The 19,451-nt window shown below is 36.6% G+C and overlaps 1 protein-coding gene across 1 annotated transcript in view; it reads right to left on the bottom strand.

Moving 5' to 3' along the window:
• LOC150075926 (ubiquitin-conjugating enzyme E2-24 kDa-like) overlaps positions 1-19,451 on the bottom strand; it is a 53,190-nt gene that overhangs the window by 11,990 nt on the left and 21,749 nt on the right. Inside the window, exon 4 of the mRNA XM_090388031.1 lies at positions 3,390-3,522. Within this exon, the coding sequence (XP_090244157.1) occupies positions 3,390-3,522 (133 nt within the window). The remainder of the gene's footprint in view (positions 1-3,389; positions 3,523-19,451) is intronic.

Genomic DNA, 19,451 nt, shown 5'->3' with positions numbered 1-19,451 from the left:
AGCTGCAATAGGTTATGGGAGCCGCCGATCCATTGTGCAAGGCTTGTGGGGTACAATTTTTTTTTGGTGTGGTCTGTGCTTGCCAACAGGAGAGAATGCTTCTACAGGGAATGGATACACTTAAATAGAAAGGATGCAAGAATATTTGCTGATGCTATAAAGGCAATGTTAGGTAGGTCGGAAAACTGCTAGCTAGCTTGGGGATTCACAGACTGAAAGATTAACAGTAGCCACAGCAGAGGCGAAAGTGATTCTTGCACTGCTTCTATCAGAATGAGCAGCAGCCTAGAAAGCAGCTGGGAGATTTCAAACATTGCTGGGAGTCATCATGGAACAAGTAAATACGTGGGCTGTGTCAGGGTAACTAAGAGTAAGAACAGGTGCATGTATACTTGCACGTACACCAATGCTAGAAGTATAGTAAATAAATTTGAAGATTCTGAAGTGCCGCTGAAGACATCAAAGGCAGATATTGTTGGGATATCAGAGACATGGTGTCATACAGATATAAGCAGTGCAGAATTGGAATTTGGGGAGTACAACGAGTACAGAGAAGATAGAGAGGAGGGGTTATGCTGTTAGTTAAGAAACACACAAAATCTAAGGAAGTGCATCCAGTTGACAGTGATAGACAGTGCAATGTTGAGTCAGATCGGTGTGACAAACACTGGGAAAGGGAAAATGAGAGGAGCGGGTTAGAGGCCTAATGACTCTGATGAGTACAACGAAAAATTGTGCAGCGAAATAGTGGGCCAGTAAGTCAATGTCTAGTAATGGGAGATTTTAACTTTCCAGACATCAACTGGAACTTGTGAGTGGTCACTCACATGCTAGCAAGACTTTTGTTGATTTATTGGATGACTGTTTTCTACAGCAACGCATTCAAGGGGCAACAATACTCTTTATCTGATTATCAACAATGATTATTCATGCATTAAGAGTTTACAGATAAAGTAACCAATAGGTGACAGTGATCACAGTGTACCGATTAGGGATTTCCTAAAGATGTAACTACCATCGAGGGTAAAGGGAAGGGTTCCCCTATCGTAAAGGTAACTATAGTGGACTCGCAGTTTTTAAATTCTATATAGTGGGATTAACTGATGATGTTAGCAACAGAAAATTCTAAATGGGAAGTCATCAAGGAATTAATCTTGGAAGCTACTAGGCTTTTCATACCAACTAAGAAATACTGTTCAAGATTTAGACCTAAATGGATGTCAGATGAACTAAAGAGGCTCATGGCAGAGAAGAAAAAGATGGGATGTATATAAATTATCAGCCGAAACAGAAGCCGACGGTAGATATAAGTAAAGATATACGGTAGATATAAGTGAAGTCTGATTACAAGAAATCTTTGGCAAAGGATGCAAAGAAAAACAACAAAGACTACTTATGTAAACTCTAGAAGGAAGGAGATGAATTAGATTGGTCCACTTGATATTGATGGTTCAACCACTGATGATCCTGCTCAGATAGCTGACAAACTGAATGAGTATTTTGCGCATCTACATTCACACATGAGGAATTCTGAAAGGAAGGGGAGGATACAAGTTTACTAAACTCTAACACGGAGCTAAATGATTTTGTAATATTGCACAGCAAAGTGGAGAAGAAATCGTTGAAGTTAAACAAAAAAGGTACCTGGGGTGGATGGAATCTATCCAGTTATATTGAAGTAGGCAGCAAGGGAAGTAAGCAAACCCTTAGCCATAATTATGAGAGCATCCTTAGATTTAGGGGAGGTCACCATGGACTGGAGATGTGAAAATGTATCCCCAATTCACAAAGTGGGTTCAAAGGGCGACACAAATAATTATAGACCTGTTAGTTTAACTTTTGTTCCAGGTAAAATAATGGAGTCACTGGTTAAAGAAGCATTGCAGAATCATCTAGACAAGAAGGCAGTAATAGTTCAGACACAGCATGGGTTTGTTAAGAGGGTTTCACAAATTTGATTGGATACTATGATGTGCTTACAAAGGAACTGGATGCAAAAAATAATTTTGATATCATACACTTGGATTTCAGGAAAGCTTTTGTTACTGTTACACGTGGAAAATTGCTGTACCAATTGGAGCAGTGTGGCATTAAGGGCAAGTTACTACAATGGATAAAGGGTCGGTTGAGCGGGAGAAGACAGAGAGTGGTAATCTATGGACACTGCTCTTCATGGACTAATGTTATTAGTGGAGTTCCCCCAGGGTTCGCTGTTGGGCCCCTCTTTGTTTTGTGTATTTATCAATGATGCCGATGAAGGTATATTGGGCTTAGTGTCCAAGTTTGCAAATGATACAAAGGTTGGCAGGGTTGTTAATGACAGTAAAGATAGTATGCTACTTCAACAGGATCTAGAAAAGTTAGGCAGAAGGGCTGAGAAGTGGCAACTGAATTTTAACATTGACAAATGCAAAGTACTGCACATGGGCAGAAGTAATCCAAGAGAAATGTACCGACTGTGAGGTACTACACTCAGGGAAGTGGAGAATGAAAAAGGCCCGGGGGTAATTGTGCAATCAGATATGAAGTTCTCTGAGCAGTGCAGACAGGCTTCCAGAGCAGGTCATGAGTCTTGTCAATGATATATAGGAATTTTGCTAGCAGAGACAAGGTGGTGGTTATCCCTTTGTATAAGGCAATGGTCACGCCACACCTTGAGTGCTGTGTACAGGTCTGGAGGCCTCATTCTAGGAAGGATGTAGAGTTGCTAGAATGTGTACAAAGAAGGGCAACAAGATTGGTGAGAGGAACAAAGGGCTGCTCTTTCCAAGGAAGGCTTAAGTTCTGCAAGTTGTAGCGTCTCGAGAATAGGGACCTGTGAGGTGATCTGATTGAGGTGTATAAGACCTTGAATGGTTTTAGCAGGTTCAATGCTGATGGGATTCTTCTGCTTGCTCAGATTACGAACCTGAGGGGGACATCGATTCAAACCGAGGAAAGACAGTTGGAGAATAGATGTATGGAAGTTAGCTTTTAACCCGTGGGTGGTTGATTGCTGGAACAGACTTCCATCTGTTGCTGTGGAAGTTGATAGCTTAAATAAGTTTAAGACCGAACCACACAAACATTTGGAGTGACTGGATGGGTGAAATGGGAAGAGTTTTTTTTTTTTTTTTTTTGCTGATGCTGTATAAGCTTGCTTTCTTGCATCATATACCTCAACATTAGTAGATAGGAATAAAATTTCAAAGATACTAAAATTTATAATATAAAATTAATTAAAGTCACCTACAGATATTACATGGTAAAAATGTTTTAATCATATCTTTCAAAAATTTTGTATAAAAACTTAACATATTTATATTGCTGAAGAAAAAGTCTTTCAAAGATTTGCAAATCTGCTTTGAGAAAGTGCTTAAATAACAAGTATTAATTTAATATTAAAATACCTTTGGTGGCTTGAAAGGATATTCAGGAGAAAAATGTATATCCAAGAAGAACACTCCACCTTCATATACTGAACCTGGAGGTCCTAAGATTGTTGATACCCATTCATATAAATTATCGCCTTTGGGTCCAGCACTAAAAGTAATACACATAAGCAAGAAAGATTAGCAAAAATTAAACACATAAAAGAAATGAATTAAAAGCCAAAAATTAATCAACAGTAAGAATTAGCAAAAACTGAGTTTACTATACCTAGTAATTTTCTACATACAATCTAGCATTTCCAATCCAGAACTCTAGAACTTGGGAGTGGCTTCTGAAGTTGCCATTTTAGTTATTGTGCTGCTGCTGTACAATATAAACACCAGCTGACACTTGGCAATAAAGCTGTATAATGCTATCCTTTCATAGACACTGTCTGGCCACTTTATTAAGACAATGAAGGTTTAAGACTACATTAAACAAGTGATGCAAAAATATGTAAATGAAAGATCACATAGGTAGTATGCACATAAGCAAGAAAGATTAGCAAAAATTAAACACATAAAAGAAATGAATTAAAAGCCAAAAATTAATCAACAGTAAGAATGAGCAAAAACTGAGTTTACTATACCTAGTTATTTTCTACATACAATCTAGCATTTCCGATCCAGAATGCAGAACTCTAGAACTTGGGAGTGGCTTCTGAAGTTGCCATTTTAGTTATTGTGCTGCTGCTGTACAATATAAACACCAGCTGACACTTGGCAATAAAGCTGTATAATGCTATCCTTTCATAGACACTGTCTGGCCACTTTATTAGGACAATGAAGGTTTAAGACTACATTAAACAAGTGATGCAAAAATATGTAAATGAAAGATCACATAGGTAGTATGCAGGAAAGTGACCTACCCACATCAAGATGTCTTTCAAAGAAGTATGATTAGTCAGTGTACATTTATTAGGTACTACAGCAAAAGACAAATGCACTTAAGTGCTCAAAGACTAGTGTCATTTTAGCCTTTAATGAATGGGAAAATGACCAGTAAACATCTGTGAACAGATGCAACTGTGGCTGAAAATGTAAGGTGATGGAGCAAGATGTCCAATTTCAGGAGTGGATTATCAAGTATAATTGCCACCAAATGGTAGAACCATTAATCTCTGCATTTAATGTGAGAATATCACAAGGCATCAATAACCATGCCATGCAGAGAACCCCACAAGAATGCACTAGGGGATAGAACTTTGTGGAAGCTACTGATCTGAGACACTCAACCTTAAAATATGCTGCACTGGTGCCAAGAATGCAAAGGATATACACAGGATGATTGGAGACAAATAATGTGGTCTGAAGAGTCTTGATTTATGCATTTCAACAGCAATGAAAGAATGCACATATGGAGAAAACCATATGAGGCACTAGAATAAGTGCATTTAGGAAAAATTAAAGCCTATTAAAGTCCTATATGCAACGTATAAAGTTTTTATTTTAAATTAAATTTGCTTATTATATACAGTGTTAATGATAGTAAATAATCACTTTTTAGTAGAAGTAATCAATAAGAGACATATCATGGAGTCTGAAAATCAACAAACTGTCCAAAGCTTTACTGACAAGCTCATTGATCAAACCTTGCTGAGAAATTCTTGTATGCAAGTTGTAAGAAATGAGCACAAATTAATAACTGAAAATAAAGTAATTAGCATTAGCATTAGTAGAGGCATTTGATGCAAGAAAGCAAGCTTATGCAGCATCAGCCAAAAAAAAACCCCACTTCTACTTCACCCCTCTGTTCGTTCCAAATACCTGTCCAGCTGAGCCTTAAACTTATTTAGGCTATCAACCTCCACCACAAGGGATGGAAGTCTGTTCCACCAACCAACCACCCGCTGGCTAAAGGCAAATTTCCTCACATCTATCCTACATCTGTCTTTCCTCAATTTGAATTTATGCCCTCTCAGGTGATTTTTCTGAGCTAGAGGAAGAATCCCATCAGCATTGAGCATGCTTAAACCATTCAAGGCTTTATACACCTCTATCAGATCACCTCGCTGGTGCCTAGTCTCCAGACACTGTAATTTGCAAAACTTAAGCCTTTCTTCATAAGAGCACCCCTTTGTTCCATTCACTAATCTTGTTGCCCTTCTCTGTACTCGTTCCAGCAGCTCTACATCCTTCTTGAAATGAGGCCTCAAGTAATTGGTATATAAAAATTGTGGACAATGGAAATGGGGCTTTAGTTTACTGAAGTTGTTATTTGCTGTATGCTTACAGTCCAGAAGTTGCTCCTGAGAAACACTATAGGCCCATGTAACAGTTGTGAACAAAATGCATGAACATAATATATGATGAAGTTAAGCTGAACTTTCCAATTAAAATGGTTCCTGTCAGGAAGTTTTCTATTGTAAAACACTTTTTACAGTAGATCAAGGAAGAGAACTATGCATGACACATAATACTGTATTTATACATACAGTATAATATATATCACCTACAATGTAAGATATTTGCTGTCAACTTCACAACCAACAAAGAATATATAAGCAAAAATGCATTTTGGTAAGTAAATAACCACATGAATTAAGAACATTATTCTGTACTTCAAATATAAAAAATTATCTTTTTAGGATATATAAAATTTTTCAATAATTCATGCTTGGTCAGATTATGCAATTTACTGTCCAAAAACTGGCAGTATCAAAATAGAGACCACCAGTTTTGGAATTTAGGTTATAAAAATTAAATTTCATGTCCGATTTAAAAAGTATGAATGTTATAGAAAAAGTCTTTTTAATACCATAGCTGACACAACAAATACACATTACAAGACATATACATTCTCCAAAAATGTATGCAAACACTTTTAATTAACTTAACAGATATATATATATATATAGTCATTTATAAGCAAAGCCTAGATATATGAGGGGTGAGCATTTAATTTGTGAAGTGGTGTAAGATTTTATGTTTACCGTGCAAACTTTCCATAACTGCTGCTAGAGGTGCTCTCTCTGATCGCCACAGAGAAGACTCTGTGTGCGCATTGCCAGCACTTGTCGAGCTAGTGTTGTGCGAGAGTTTTTTTTAGCTGCGTGTCACTGATGATCGTTTTGAAGCAAGTATCATGTCGGACATACAGATCGAACAGTGGTATATGGTTCATCATTGTGTCAGACAGGGCTTAAATGCATCGGAAACAGTTAAAGAGATAAATGAAGCATACAATTCCTGAGCAAACCACCTTTATGCATTGGTGATACGTTGGCACTTCTCCAATCCAAAAGAATGTCTCCGGAGTTCAGAAATGCCCTCATAATTAACTTCAGTGGTTCAATACACTCCCTAGCAGCCTCCCTCAAAATTACTGGGGATATATTTTTTTTTTTAATGAAAATGCCAAAACATGAGAGGTATTAGAACGGATAGTACTTAGTACCGTGATTGGGTTGGAGGTTGAGAAGATGAAAGAAAATATTTGTTGACATTAGGCTTGAACTCCTGTAGACTGTAAATTTCAGGAAATACGTATGAAGGAAGGTTGTTCCAGAAAACAGCAGTTGAATGAATAAACGAGGAAGATGAAAAATTGGTTCTGTGAGTTCGAAGTTGGACAGTAAATGGATGTTGGCTGGTGGCGGCAAGTGTTCGGACTGTTTTGAAAGAGAGAGTGGGAATTATAGAAGCCAATTCAGAAGAACAGAAATAGGCAAAAAATACAAAAATAGGCATATGCCAATTTTTGTATATTTTTTTTTAGGGAAAAAAAGGTTTTTTACTCAAAGCACCTTTTTCTTCCGATATGCTGCCTATTTTTCTAGTATAAAAAAATATACTTGAACATATATCCATTGGAGAATAACCTTAGAGACTGGCATTTAAGGAATTGGTGGTGGTGGATATCTGAGATGTTGCTGTTTGTGCATGGCAGACTTTCTCAAACTGGAAGGTGGAATATAGTGAATATAGTAGTAGGGAAGGTGGAATATATCATCAATGGACAGAATTTTCACTCAGGGGAACAAGGATATTAATATACAAGAGAAAACGAGTGTGAGAAAGAACCTTTGCAAACACCCTGAAGAAATAAGAAGTCAAATTAGTGGAGAAATAAGAAGACAGAAGTCTATTATCACCATTAATAAGTAATCAGTGAGGAAACTGTATACCAAATTGCAAAAACATTTGACAATCCATAAAATGAGTAGAGCTTGTTTAAATTATGCAAAACACAATCAAAAGGCTTAGAAATAAAAGGGAAGGAAAACTGAGTTTCACCATGCTTTTCCATCAAATCCGTTCAAAGATGAGTAACTTAAGCCAACATATCACCAGTGATATGTTGGCTTAAGCACTAATAGAAGGAGCCTCCGTAGCCAGGTGGGCAGGAGCAGCAGTGCGTAGCACACACTTCTTGATTAGACCGGGATTTGAGCCCGTGACCATCAAATACGGAGGATGCGGAAAGGTCAGGGAATGACCACTGCATATCTCCGGAGCAATATGGCCTTAGTTGCTAATGCTCCTAAAAAAAACCAAATAACAACAAATAAATAAAATAAAGCACTAATAGAATCCACAGTGACAATCATTGATCGGATGGAAGGTCAAGATAGTTTAACAATTGGCAGTAAATAGATTTCTCTATTACTTTTAGAAACTAGCTAGATATGAGTAAATTTCTAAGCAGGAGCAAAACACTAGTGAAATCAGAAAATAGAAAAAGGGGCAACAAGCTCAGGAGCACAGGTTTTGAGAACAAGAGGAGAAATGCCATTGAGACTGGTGCCTTCTTGGCATCAAGATTGTTCAGAATTCTTCTGACATATTTCTGTCAGAAGACCATAGGAGGCATTGAGTGGAGTGTATCAGGTATGGTAGGAGACAATTTATTTGAATGTTGATATAAGAGTTAAAAAAAAAAAAAAAAAAAGGCAGGATGCTAGTAAGCCGACTTTATCTTCAGCTCAGCATGCAATAGAACCATTGGGTTGTAACAGAGGTAGTGGTATAGATGGACAGCAGATTAGTTTGGCAAGAGACCACAGAATGATCGATTACTATTTGAAAAGGAAGCAAGTTTTTTACTCTTAGCTTGTTCAAAATAAAGTCAGGATTGATTAATAATTGTTTTACAATTTTTGTGAGCTCTGATGTAAGCAGAAAACAAAGCTTAATTGAAATTTCCTCTGGCTTAAAATCTCTTTATCCCATTCTGTAAAAGTCATCTGTTGCCTCTATCACTCAATGTTTTGATTTCATTTCTTTGAAGTTCGATTTTCTCTACTCTAACTTTCCTAATAGTGAAGCAATTTTCCTTGGAGATTTTAATATTCACAACTCCAGCTGGCTTCTCTAGTTACAAGAATCTAGCTGGTCAAAATGCTGAGGATTTTGTGATTACTAATGACTCCACACATCTGGTTCATCTCTCTACCGGAATACCAACCAATTCTCACCACACACACACACACACACACACACACACACACACACACACACACACACACACACACACTCTCTCACTCACTCACTGCCATTCTAAACTTTATGTCATTTGACATTATAGCAATGCAAAATGGGATAACCTGTATGATTTCTTTCCATTAAATCTTCTGATACTAATGCCTGCTCAGATTGTGTCAGCAAAATTATTCTTGTAGGGATGAAATCCTGTATTCTGCATTCACTCTAAAATCTTATTATTTATCTAAACCTTGGTTTTTCAATAAATATGCTAAGGTCATTCAGGATAAAAATATAGCAATATCACAATTGTCTGGTATCCATGGTACCACTTTTCAAGCAAAAGGAATCACAGAATGAATAAATAGGGAAACTGAGATAAGCAGTGGTTGAGGCAACTGAAAACAGAGACTTTGAAAAAGTTAAATGTGGCTAGACAGATTATAGGTGAAAATGGACATCATGTAGATTGAAACTGAAATCACATACATTGGTGAATGAGGTTGTTATGTTATTTTGGTTTTTAGGAGCATTAGCAACTAAGGCCATATTGCTCCGGGGATATGCGGTGGTCATTCCCTGACCTTTCTGCATCTTCCGTATTTGGTGGTGATGGGCTCGAACCCAGGTCTAATCAAGAAGCATGTGCTACGCACTGCTGCTTCTTCCCACCTGGCTATGGAGGCACCGGTGAATGAGGAAGTGTTTGGCAGGTTTAGATCTTTTTGCAAATAAAGTTTGTTCTATTCATGATGCACTCAGTAGACAAAAGGGGGTGGGGGAAACATAGGGTGACCACCTGTCCCGAAACAGGTGGTCACCCTATGTCACCCTACATATCATATGGAGGTAAACTTCTCTTAATCTTTTACAAATATTGAAATCAACGTAGAATGTATTGAGTATTGCAGTTCTGGTTTATACTATAAGAATTTTGTATAATAAAGCCTACACTTGTATTGTTTCTGAACAACGAATCCAAGCAAACTCTTTCTGTTAGTGACAAATGGTGTCATATAGTTCTGGTGGTAGACAGTGGCCTTTCAAATGTTGCACAATTACTCTCATTTGTACTTCTGTTCCTGTGTGCAATGCTTACATAGAGCAAGTTTTCTCAATTATGAACTGCTATTGGAGAAATGAATGCAATAAGAGCATCATAAACTTAATAAAAAGTGAATCTGTAGTAAAGATGAATTATAAATATATGGACTTTTACACATTTGTGCTTAAGGAAAAGGATATCCTAAAAGCAGCAAAGTCAAACAAAAGTATGTTTTTAAATTCAAATAATGAACCAAAACTGATAAAATGATAATTTTGATTATTTATAAAATGCAACAATATATTTCACTTTTATATGTATACCAGTTTTAACTTTCTGTATTTTATTTATTAAATAAAAATATTTTAGCTCTTGTACTATTTTTGTTTTCTTAAAGAAATTCCTAATCCTTACATTTTAAAGTCCAATATGAAAAATCTTTTAAATAATATGTACTTTGTAATAATAATTATCACATGTAAACTAAAATTAAACTGCTACAACAGCAAAACTTGGTACTGTACATTACTGCCATAACCCCCCCCCCATACCAGAATACTGCAGACATTGCTGGAGCGTCCTGCAACCCAGAAGTGAAAAGGTGGTCACCTTAGCAGAACACGTTGCATGAATTAACCCAGTAATGGTATGTGGCAGGTGTAAAAAAATAATAATAATAAATAACTACGGGGCTTCACCCCCTGCTCTCACTTCTTTTGATAAAATAAATTTAAATATTTACAGAAGCTTTCGACACTGTGTGTCTCTCTTCCTCAGTTATGAATACATAACTACATTAATATATCTATATAATAAAGGCATCATTTCATCTATATCTCATATTGTGCTCATCCTTCACGAGTTACCAAGTATTGCACTACCTTGAATAAGTAACATTTCACTAATACAGAAGACTATTGTTACTTATTCTCAGCGGTGCCACCACCCAGACAGCACCGTTTCAAAGCTAGTTGGCTTTTCATTGGTGGGTGCCTTTCACACTATGATCGTAGTTTTTCTTTAAGAGTTTTGTATGGTGTATCTACACCGATATTATGTAGATATAGAATCTTAAAATATTATGCTTTGTTGCATTTAGTTTATTTAAATAAATACGTTACATACGTAACAGAAGCTTGTTTTACTACAGTAAAACAAGCTTCTGTTACGTATTTTTGTATTTGTTACATATTATCACGTAACCCGCATCTCTCTCTTCTCCTATTGGCTGAATAAATATCACTAGTAGGAAAATTATTTTAATGTACAGGCTGGCCTCGATTAACACGATTAATTCGTCCCGCAAGCGCATTGCGCAAAACAGAAATGCATTAATCGAATATAATAATCAATAGGAAAAATTATAATTGGTCCTTGACCTTCTGGAATGTCCATAAAGAATTTTAAAAATACCTTTTAAATAACTTTTTAACTGTATACAATGTAAAAGATAATGAAAATAATTATGGAATTAAATGTTTATTGCATAAAACAGTGGTTCCCAAACTGTGCGCTGCCGAATATTTTAAATTTTTGAGGGAAATACAGCGATACTCGACATCTGACGGACACCGCATGAACTATTAGCTTGAGGTAGTTCACAGTTACAACATTTCTTATTAAGTTGTTTGGACCTAACTACTTAATAAACGGAACTGTTAAGGTATTTCTTTTGGTCTAGGTGCCCTGTGAAAAAATTACTGAAACACTAAGGGCCCCGTGAAAGTTTGGGAACCTCTAACATAAAATACACAAAGAAATGACTGTTGCGGAAATATTTGAACAGCGTTAACTTTCTCTTTTCATCAATCAATTTCCGACAGCCGACAACAATTTTCTCTGGGGCCCTGGTGAAATAAATATCGCAGAGAACCTCAAACCTTTTGTTTGAGGTTCTGTGATACGAAAGATTTCATCTAGTTCTTTTACCGTCATCTCTTTTGCAGTTAACATTTTCATCTGGCTCATTTAAAAATTTGAATTTTTAAATGCAAGTCTGCATTGGAATTTGAAAATGGTAACTACAAGTGGTCCCTAATTTCAGCTTTGTTTTAATTGCTGCAAGTAACCATACAATGTCTAAGAGGAAATCCTTGAGTGTAGTGTGAAAAAGTGGAAGTGCTTAATAGTGTAGATCAGGGCATTAAAAAAAAAAAGAAATCTCTTTAAAATTTGATGTCCCTGCCAGTAATGTGCCAACTATTCTGAAAAACCCTGTTTCGATTCTCAAACTGTTTGAGGAAACGTGACCCAGTTGGAAGCATGCAAAATTATGCCTTTGGGAAGATGTAAATGGATGAAGTTGATTTGAGACAAAAACATGCCGATATCAGGGGTATTGATAAAAGAAAAGGCTATGGAGTATGCATCTTTTCTGTGGGACAAAACATTCCAAGCCAGTTCTGGTTGACTGGACAAATTTAAAGAGCATCATGGCTTGCTCGAAAAAGTTATTTCTGATGAAAGTGGAGTTGCAATAAAAAAAGAGTATACCCATTGGAAAGAAACAGTTTTGAAATAAAATTATGGACGACTACGAGTCCAAAGACATATTCAACTTTGATGAAACGTCTATTTTTTATGTGTTTACCGAACAAGACACTGACTTTTAAAGGTAATAAATGTTTAGGCGGTAAAAATAATAAGGAGAGAATTACATTCTTGGTTGCAAATAAGACTGGTAATGAAAAACTAAAGCTTTTGGTAATAGGCAAAAGTAAATAACCCCAATGTTTCAAAGGAGTAAAGTCATTAGAGTTGGACTACAACTAAAACAAAAAACCTTGAATGACAAGCGAAATTTTTGAGCAGTGGTTTTTAAATTTTGATAGAAAGATGATGAAATAAAACAGAAAAACCGCGTTGATTGCCAACAACTGCCCTGCCTACCTTCACTCGGTAATTTTGAAACTTACACATGCGAAGCTTGTTTTCTTCCCTCTGAATACCTCGTCTAAACTGCAGCCAACGGACTAAGGCATTATCAAGAATTTGAAAATACACTATCAAAGGTACATACTGAAAAAAATTATACCGAGAATCAGTGGCAGCTCGTGACTCTAATGTTTGGGGGTGCTGCATCTTAAAGTTACATTAAATTGCCTTGGTTATAAGACAGGTAGACATACACAGTAATAATAATAAGCAAGTTAAAAATACTACAAAACATTAACTGGAAATTTATCATTAACAGACTTGAACTTTTATTTTAAAAAAATCCATTCTTTGGTTTTTATTTGTTGAAAATAGATTAATAACCTTTTCATTCAAATTGCACTGTTGACCAAGCTTTTGTCTTTTGTCAACATTCTTTTTAATGTTGAATGGCAGCATTCAGGTTGAGGTAGTCATTGGAATGGTCAAAAGAACTTTTAGGGTTTTGTAAGTTAACCAAGAACTTCAGCTAGATTATTTTCTGAGATAAATTTCAGCAAGTCAGTTAAATTTGCAATAATTTTGTAGATTATGTCTGCTACAGAAAACTTGTAATTCCATAAGTTTTTCTCTTTCAATCATGGGATATGCCTCAGTAGTCTCCCATACCTCTTCCATGGACATTTTCGTACAAAAAATAAAGTTCTCCTTGTTAAACAATTTAGCAGCAAGCAATTAATTGCTTTGTAAAAGAATACCTCTCACCTATGTCAACACTAATAGTCGCATACTTTCTTCGCTTCAATCATGAGTGTTTTTGAAGGATTTTCACAATACATTGAATTCCTGATTTTGAGAATGGCATTCTTAAAGTTTCCTATATATTCATGTATTTTAACTGCCTCAATTTCTCGAGATTGCATTTGTTTATAAATAACTTCCACGTGAGGCATTATCTGATGGTAAAGTTCTAACCAGAACTCGAATTTTTCGTTACTCAAGTTGTGCAAAATTCTAGTTGCTTCTGAAATCATCTTATCTGCGTTTGCTGTCGCTTGTAGTTCCTCCATGCACTTTAAGGATTCAAAATTTTCATAAATGCTGTTCACGGTGCATATATTGAAGTTCCATCTTGTAGGGGAAGGTCAGGCAACACTGCTGTCCATATGCTTTCTGAGAACAGAGACACTGTGGTGATCTCAAGAAAAATGTTGGTATCGACATGAGGTTCGAAAAGAATATTCTTGAATCTCGAGTACTTGCTGCATTTCTCATCATCAGATTCAGTTGGCGTGCATAGCAGTGAAAATGTGCATTTTTGAACACTTCTTTTATTTTAGACTGAACTCTCCCTTTCTTCACACTTGCGCCATCAAATGTTTGAGCAACCAGTTTTTGAGTATTTCCTTCGAGGATTATGTCTAACTGATCTAGAATGCACTTCGATATTCAGTCTGCCATTTGGTTTTCCAGAGTGAAAAAGCCCCAAAAACGTTCAAAAATGTCTCCATTCAGTTCATATCTCAGAACAATTACCATTTGTAAATGTTCTGAAACATCTGTTGTGTCATCAGCCAATGACAGCTACGAATGAAGCTTCTTTAATTTCTCTTTTTATTTCATCCCTTTTTATTTATTTCATATTTCATTTGCAACAAACAGTCAAGAATATCATTCTGAATAGTTTTTGAAATGCCTTTAAATGCTGCATTACTTTATAAATGGTTCTTTAAATTGGAATCTAATGTACAGGCGAAATTTATTAATCCTCTGAATACTCTTGGATTTTTAGAATCGTCTTTTTCGTCATGTCCACGTAAAGGAATTTCAAACTGTCCACAAAATTTAATGCAGTCTATTATTTTAGATAATACCTCAGGATTCTTGGTAACTTTTCTGTTATGTTTGCAGATTGAAAGTCTGTAGGCCGCACTAAGCTGTTCTTTAATTTTTACGCTTCCTAAAAGCAATAGTGAAATCACATTATCAATATGTTTCTTTGAACTCTCATGTCTTAGAGTTTTTTCTTTCATTCTGTTTATGTTTGTAAAGCCACTTTTTTCCACATTAAGTCACCTCCGAACAGTAAACATGGAAAACAAACAAAACAATGCATTTTTAACTTCACAACCACAAAGCCAACTTTTCCTTTGGTACCATTCAGTTTTAAAACTGCGAATATATTTCTTATTATTACTTATTCCCCGATGAGAAATTTGAATCTTTGATGTGGGGCAGCCTTCTTTTTTAATCACATTTTTTTCTTGGAGAGATAATTGTAAAAAACTAAGTTTCTGAAGTTTATTCACTGTCATGCAATTTACTTCATGGGGAAGCACGTAGGCCATGATCGAGTCAAATTTCACAAAATGATGTGTCGTAGAAATAATGTTTTACTTGCACATCACCTCATAATATAACTTCAACTTACCAAGTTCAAGCTCAATTTGCAATTAAGCTGTAATCACATAATTACACTGTTGAATGTTGAGTATTGACTTAACACTGATATTATTTAGTTACTTAATAGGAATTCGGGCAAATAACAAAAAAGACACTAACATTGTGGCTACACACCCATCATGGTAAGCGATTAAATCTGCACTGCGTGCTTTACGACTTTGATTCGTTTCACCTAAAAAAAATGTATATTGGCAACCAACTACCAGATATTCACTGGAATGCAAAATGTGTCACTGCCTGGTGCACAGCGAGGCCTACGGTTAATTAAACTTCAAAGTTGGAAACAATTTCGTGTTTTTATTTGTTTATTATTGAAATGATTACTGGAAATAGAGGATGCACATACCAAATGTGGGTCCTGTTAATAAAAATATTCATTGCGTTGCATTGTTCTTCACAAAATTTCATATAACTCCGTTCACTGTATATCTAGATTTAAATAGCTGGGGGGGTGCTGCAGTGCCTATTGACAAGCTGTCCCTGCTAAGAATAGAAACTAACCAACCTATAGATTCTGTTATAGATTTGTGGATGTGCATATCAGTCGGCAAAAGTGAGGAGTCAAGATGTGACGGAAACAATGATTAAGAATTGTTTCACAAAAGCATGTTTTGCTAAAATGCTAATTAACAGAGATGAGAGGGATGAACTACTAGAAGACATTAAGCAATCTTGGGAAGAGTTCCCCAAGCGAATTTTGATCAGCGGAGAAATTGTTCTTGATGAATTTTTAGGAGTTCATAATGATGCCATAGTAGCTGAATACCCGAGCGAGTCCAACATTTTGGAGCATATTTAAAGAATTAGTGGCAATATTGATGATGAGTTGGATGAAAACGTGGGTAATATTAAATCTACCAAATATCAAATGTTGGCAGCATTTGAGACTTTGCGTCGATGATTTCAGTGGGAAGAAAATGTAACAGAAAATATATCTGAGTGGTTAAAGTTTAAACAAATGTGAACATTTTTATGAAGGGTGTACAACAAAAAAACAACCAAATATTTTATGACACAATTCTTAAAAGTGTACTAATAAATTGTGGGCATCATGTAAGTAGTCATTCTTAATATGTATGCATTAATAAATTGTTTTAAAAAATGTTAGAAAATTTATTCATTCCCACTTTCCCATCTTTTACTATATTTCTGAATTTACAGTATTTTTCATTGTTGAAAAGGTCATATTTCTGTATAACGAATTTTTTCAAGGGAACGATCAATTTTGTTATATAGAGGTCCGACTGTATTAAATAGAGGAAGTTAAGTTCATCACTATTGAGACGTGAACAATGGAAATAGTCACTGTGACATGAGCAAATAATGCATAACATCCTTTTAAGTTTCAAAGTGGTTGGTTGAATTTTTCTCAATTACATGTGTCTTCTTCAACTTTCATGTTGGCTACTATAAATAGTTACTACTTTGAAACAGATACGTTCATGCATAAATCATATTATAATAATACTTTTAAGTATACTACAAAGTAGCACTGTGTGTGTGTGTGTGTGTGTGTGTGTGTGTGTGTGTGTGTGTGTGTGTGTGTGTGTGTGTGTGTGTGTGTGTGTGTGAATCAGTTTCTTAATTAACTAATGATATGCAATGGGATGTATTTTTGATTAGGCCCTAAATATGAATAGGACATTCAACTGTGAAGAAAGGTGAGAACATATTTTTTCAATAAAGACATGTGAAACACAGCTATAATGTCTGTCTGGTGCAACTAACTATTTATCAGTTCAAGAGAACTAACAGAGTTTTGTTTATTTGTGTGAATGCTAATGAAAATAAAAAAGTGAGGACCTGGTTGAAAAGTATAGCAGAGTCGAGACAAAAAATGTCATTAGAGAAAAATATAATTGTGCCTAGAATCCTGCCCAGGCACAACAGGAGGGACTACATGATATAAGCTTTGTCCAATTAACTCTAGACCTTCAAAGCTTTTGGGAAGAAAGGATTTTTATCAGTGTAGCAGTTGGTAGAAAGAATTTATTTTGCAGGGATGGCATACATTTGAACAGAACAGATAGACAGGTCCTTGTTGATGTCAAGGTCCTTGCTTGATGAGAAGGAGACTTTAAGGGTTCAGGAGGAACTCCTAGCAGAAGCAGGGAAGGGGTTGCATAGAACTGAAATTGGTTAATGGCATTAGTCAAAGTCAAATTTACACTCTCCTTGAGGGTTTGAGTGGGAAGCTACCAAAGTCCAAATGTGAACTGAGAAACCAAAAGGTCAACCATCCCTTTGTCCACAAGATGACCGAGTAGAAAACTTGCTTCTTGCCCTAATGGTAGTCGAGCATTCTGGTCTCTTGCCAATATCTGCTCACACCTCTCTCAAAACAAGATGGTTCTATTGTCACTTCAGCCAAGGATAAAGCTGGCCTGCTAGCATCCCATTTTTCTTCTAACTCATGTATTAATGATCTTGGTAAAACACCTCCTGCCATTCCCAGCATGATCCATTCAATGCCTCCTGTGGTCTTCCATCAAAAGGATGTCAGAAGGATTTTGACGAATCTTGATGCTAAGGAAGCTCCAGATCTTGATAGTATTTCTTCACTTGTTCTCAAAACCTGTGCTCCTGAACTTACTCCTGTTCTTTGCAGCCTTTTTACACTTTCTTATTCCAAAGGTATTTTTTCCATTCTGCTTGGAAATTTGCTCATATCCAGCCAGTTCCTAAAAAGGGTGACAAATCCTTCCCATCCATTATTATCCCACTGCAATTACTTCTACTCTTTCTAAAGTAATGGAGAAATCAATTAACTGCCAACTCTTAAACATCTAGAAACCTTCCGTCTGATCAACGATTGCCAGTATCGATTCCATGTGTCGATCCATAGGATCGACACATGGAATCGATATTCTGGCTTATGTTACCCATTTATGCACAAATTCAATGGAAAAATTTGGTGAAACACAAGCAGTCGCATTTGACATCTCAAAGGCTTTCGGTCATGTTTGGCATATACACTGTGCTGCCACTTTATTAGGTACATCCCTGCTGTGCACACAAATGGTTTGTCCCACAACGTTGCAAGTCACATGATCACAGTTGTGGATATAAATGCTGCAGAACAACCTTTCTAGTATCAGTTAAGCATACAAACCGTAGCAAGAATGGGGAAAAGCAGTGATCTAACGGACTTCTATAATGTGGCATGGTAGTAGGTGCAAGACGTGCTGGACAAAGCATCTCTGAAACAGCAGTTCTGAACTTTTCACGCACCACAGTTTCAAGGGTGCAACGAACACAAAACATCCTCTCAACGGCACTCCTGTGGAAGAAAATAGCTTGTTCATGAGAGGTCAGAGGAGGATGGCTAGAATTGTACAAGCAAACAGATGGGCCACAATGTCACACATCACGTCAGAATACAACCTTGGTGCACAGAACAAAATATCGCAACGGACCACTAGTCACACTTTGTCGCAAATGGGCTACAACAGCCAATGGCCACTTCGCGTACCTTTGTTATCAATAAAGAACAAGAGAGCACGCCTCCTGTGGACAGAGCAACACCAGCACTGGACTATCAAGGATTGGAAAACAGTTGCTTGGTCTCACAAGTCAAAGTTCCTGGTGCATCATGTTGATGGAAGGCTCAGAATTTGGTGAAAACAACATGAATCCACGGACCCGTTATGTCTAACAGTACTGTGCAAGGTAGTGGGAGCAGTGTTATGGTGTGGGGAATGTTTTCTTGGCACATGGTGGGTCCACTGATACCCATAGATTCACATCTGAATGCCACATCGTACCTAAACATCGTTGCTGACCAAGTGCATCCGTTCATGTTGACAGTTTATCCTGTCAGATGGTTACTTCCAGCAGGATAATGCACTGGTGCACAAAGCCCGGATCACTACTGAATGGTTCCAGGAACATGACAATGACTTTTCTTTGCTGCACTGATCTCAGTCCACTGTGGTCCACTCAGTCCACAGATCTCAATCTTATTGAACATCTTTGGGATGAGCTGGAAAGAGCTGTTCGCTGCAGGCCTACACCTCTATCGAATGAATTGCATGACATAAATGTCTGCATGGTACTCCATTCTTACACAATGTTTTCAGCATCTTGTTGAATCCATGCCTAAACGAATTCAGGCTATTTTGAAGGCTAAAGGAGGCTCAACACGCTACTAGGCAGGTGTACCTAATAAAGTGGCAGCACAGTGTAGGTCTTCTAAACAAGCTTCCACCTTATGGTTTGCCAACTGTTTTTTGTAA

Source organism: Mastigoproctus giganteus, chromosome 13 (genome assembly GCF_048544385.1).
Source record: "Mastigoproctus giganteus isolate SK-2022 chromosome 13, ASM4854438v1, whole genome shotgun sequence".
NCBI lineage: Eukaryota > Metazoa > Arthropoda > Arachnida > Uropygi > Thelyphonidae > Mastigoproctus > Mastigoproctus giganteus.
The sequence above is the reverse complement of the archived record's forward strand: the minus strand, read 5'-3'. Positions and strand labels throughout refer to the sequence as shown.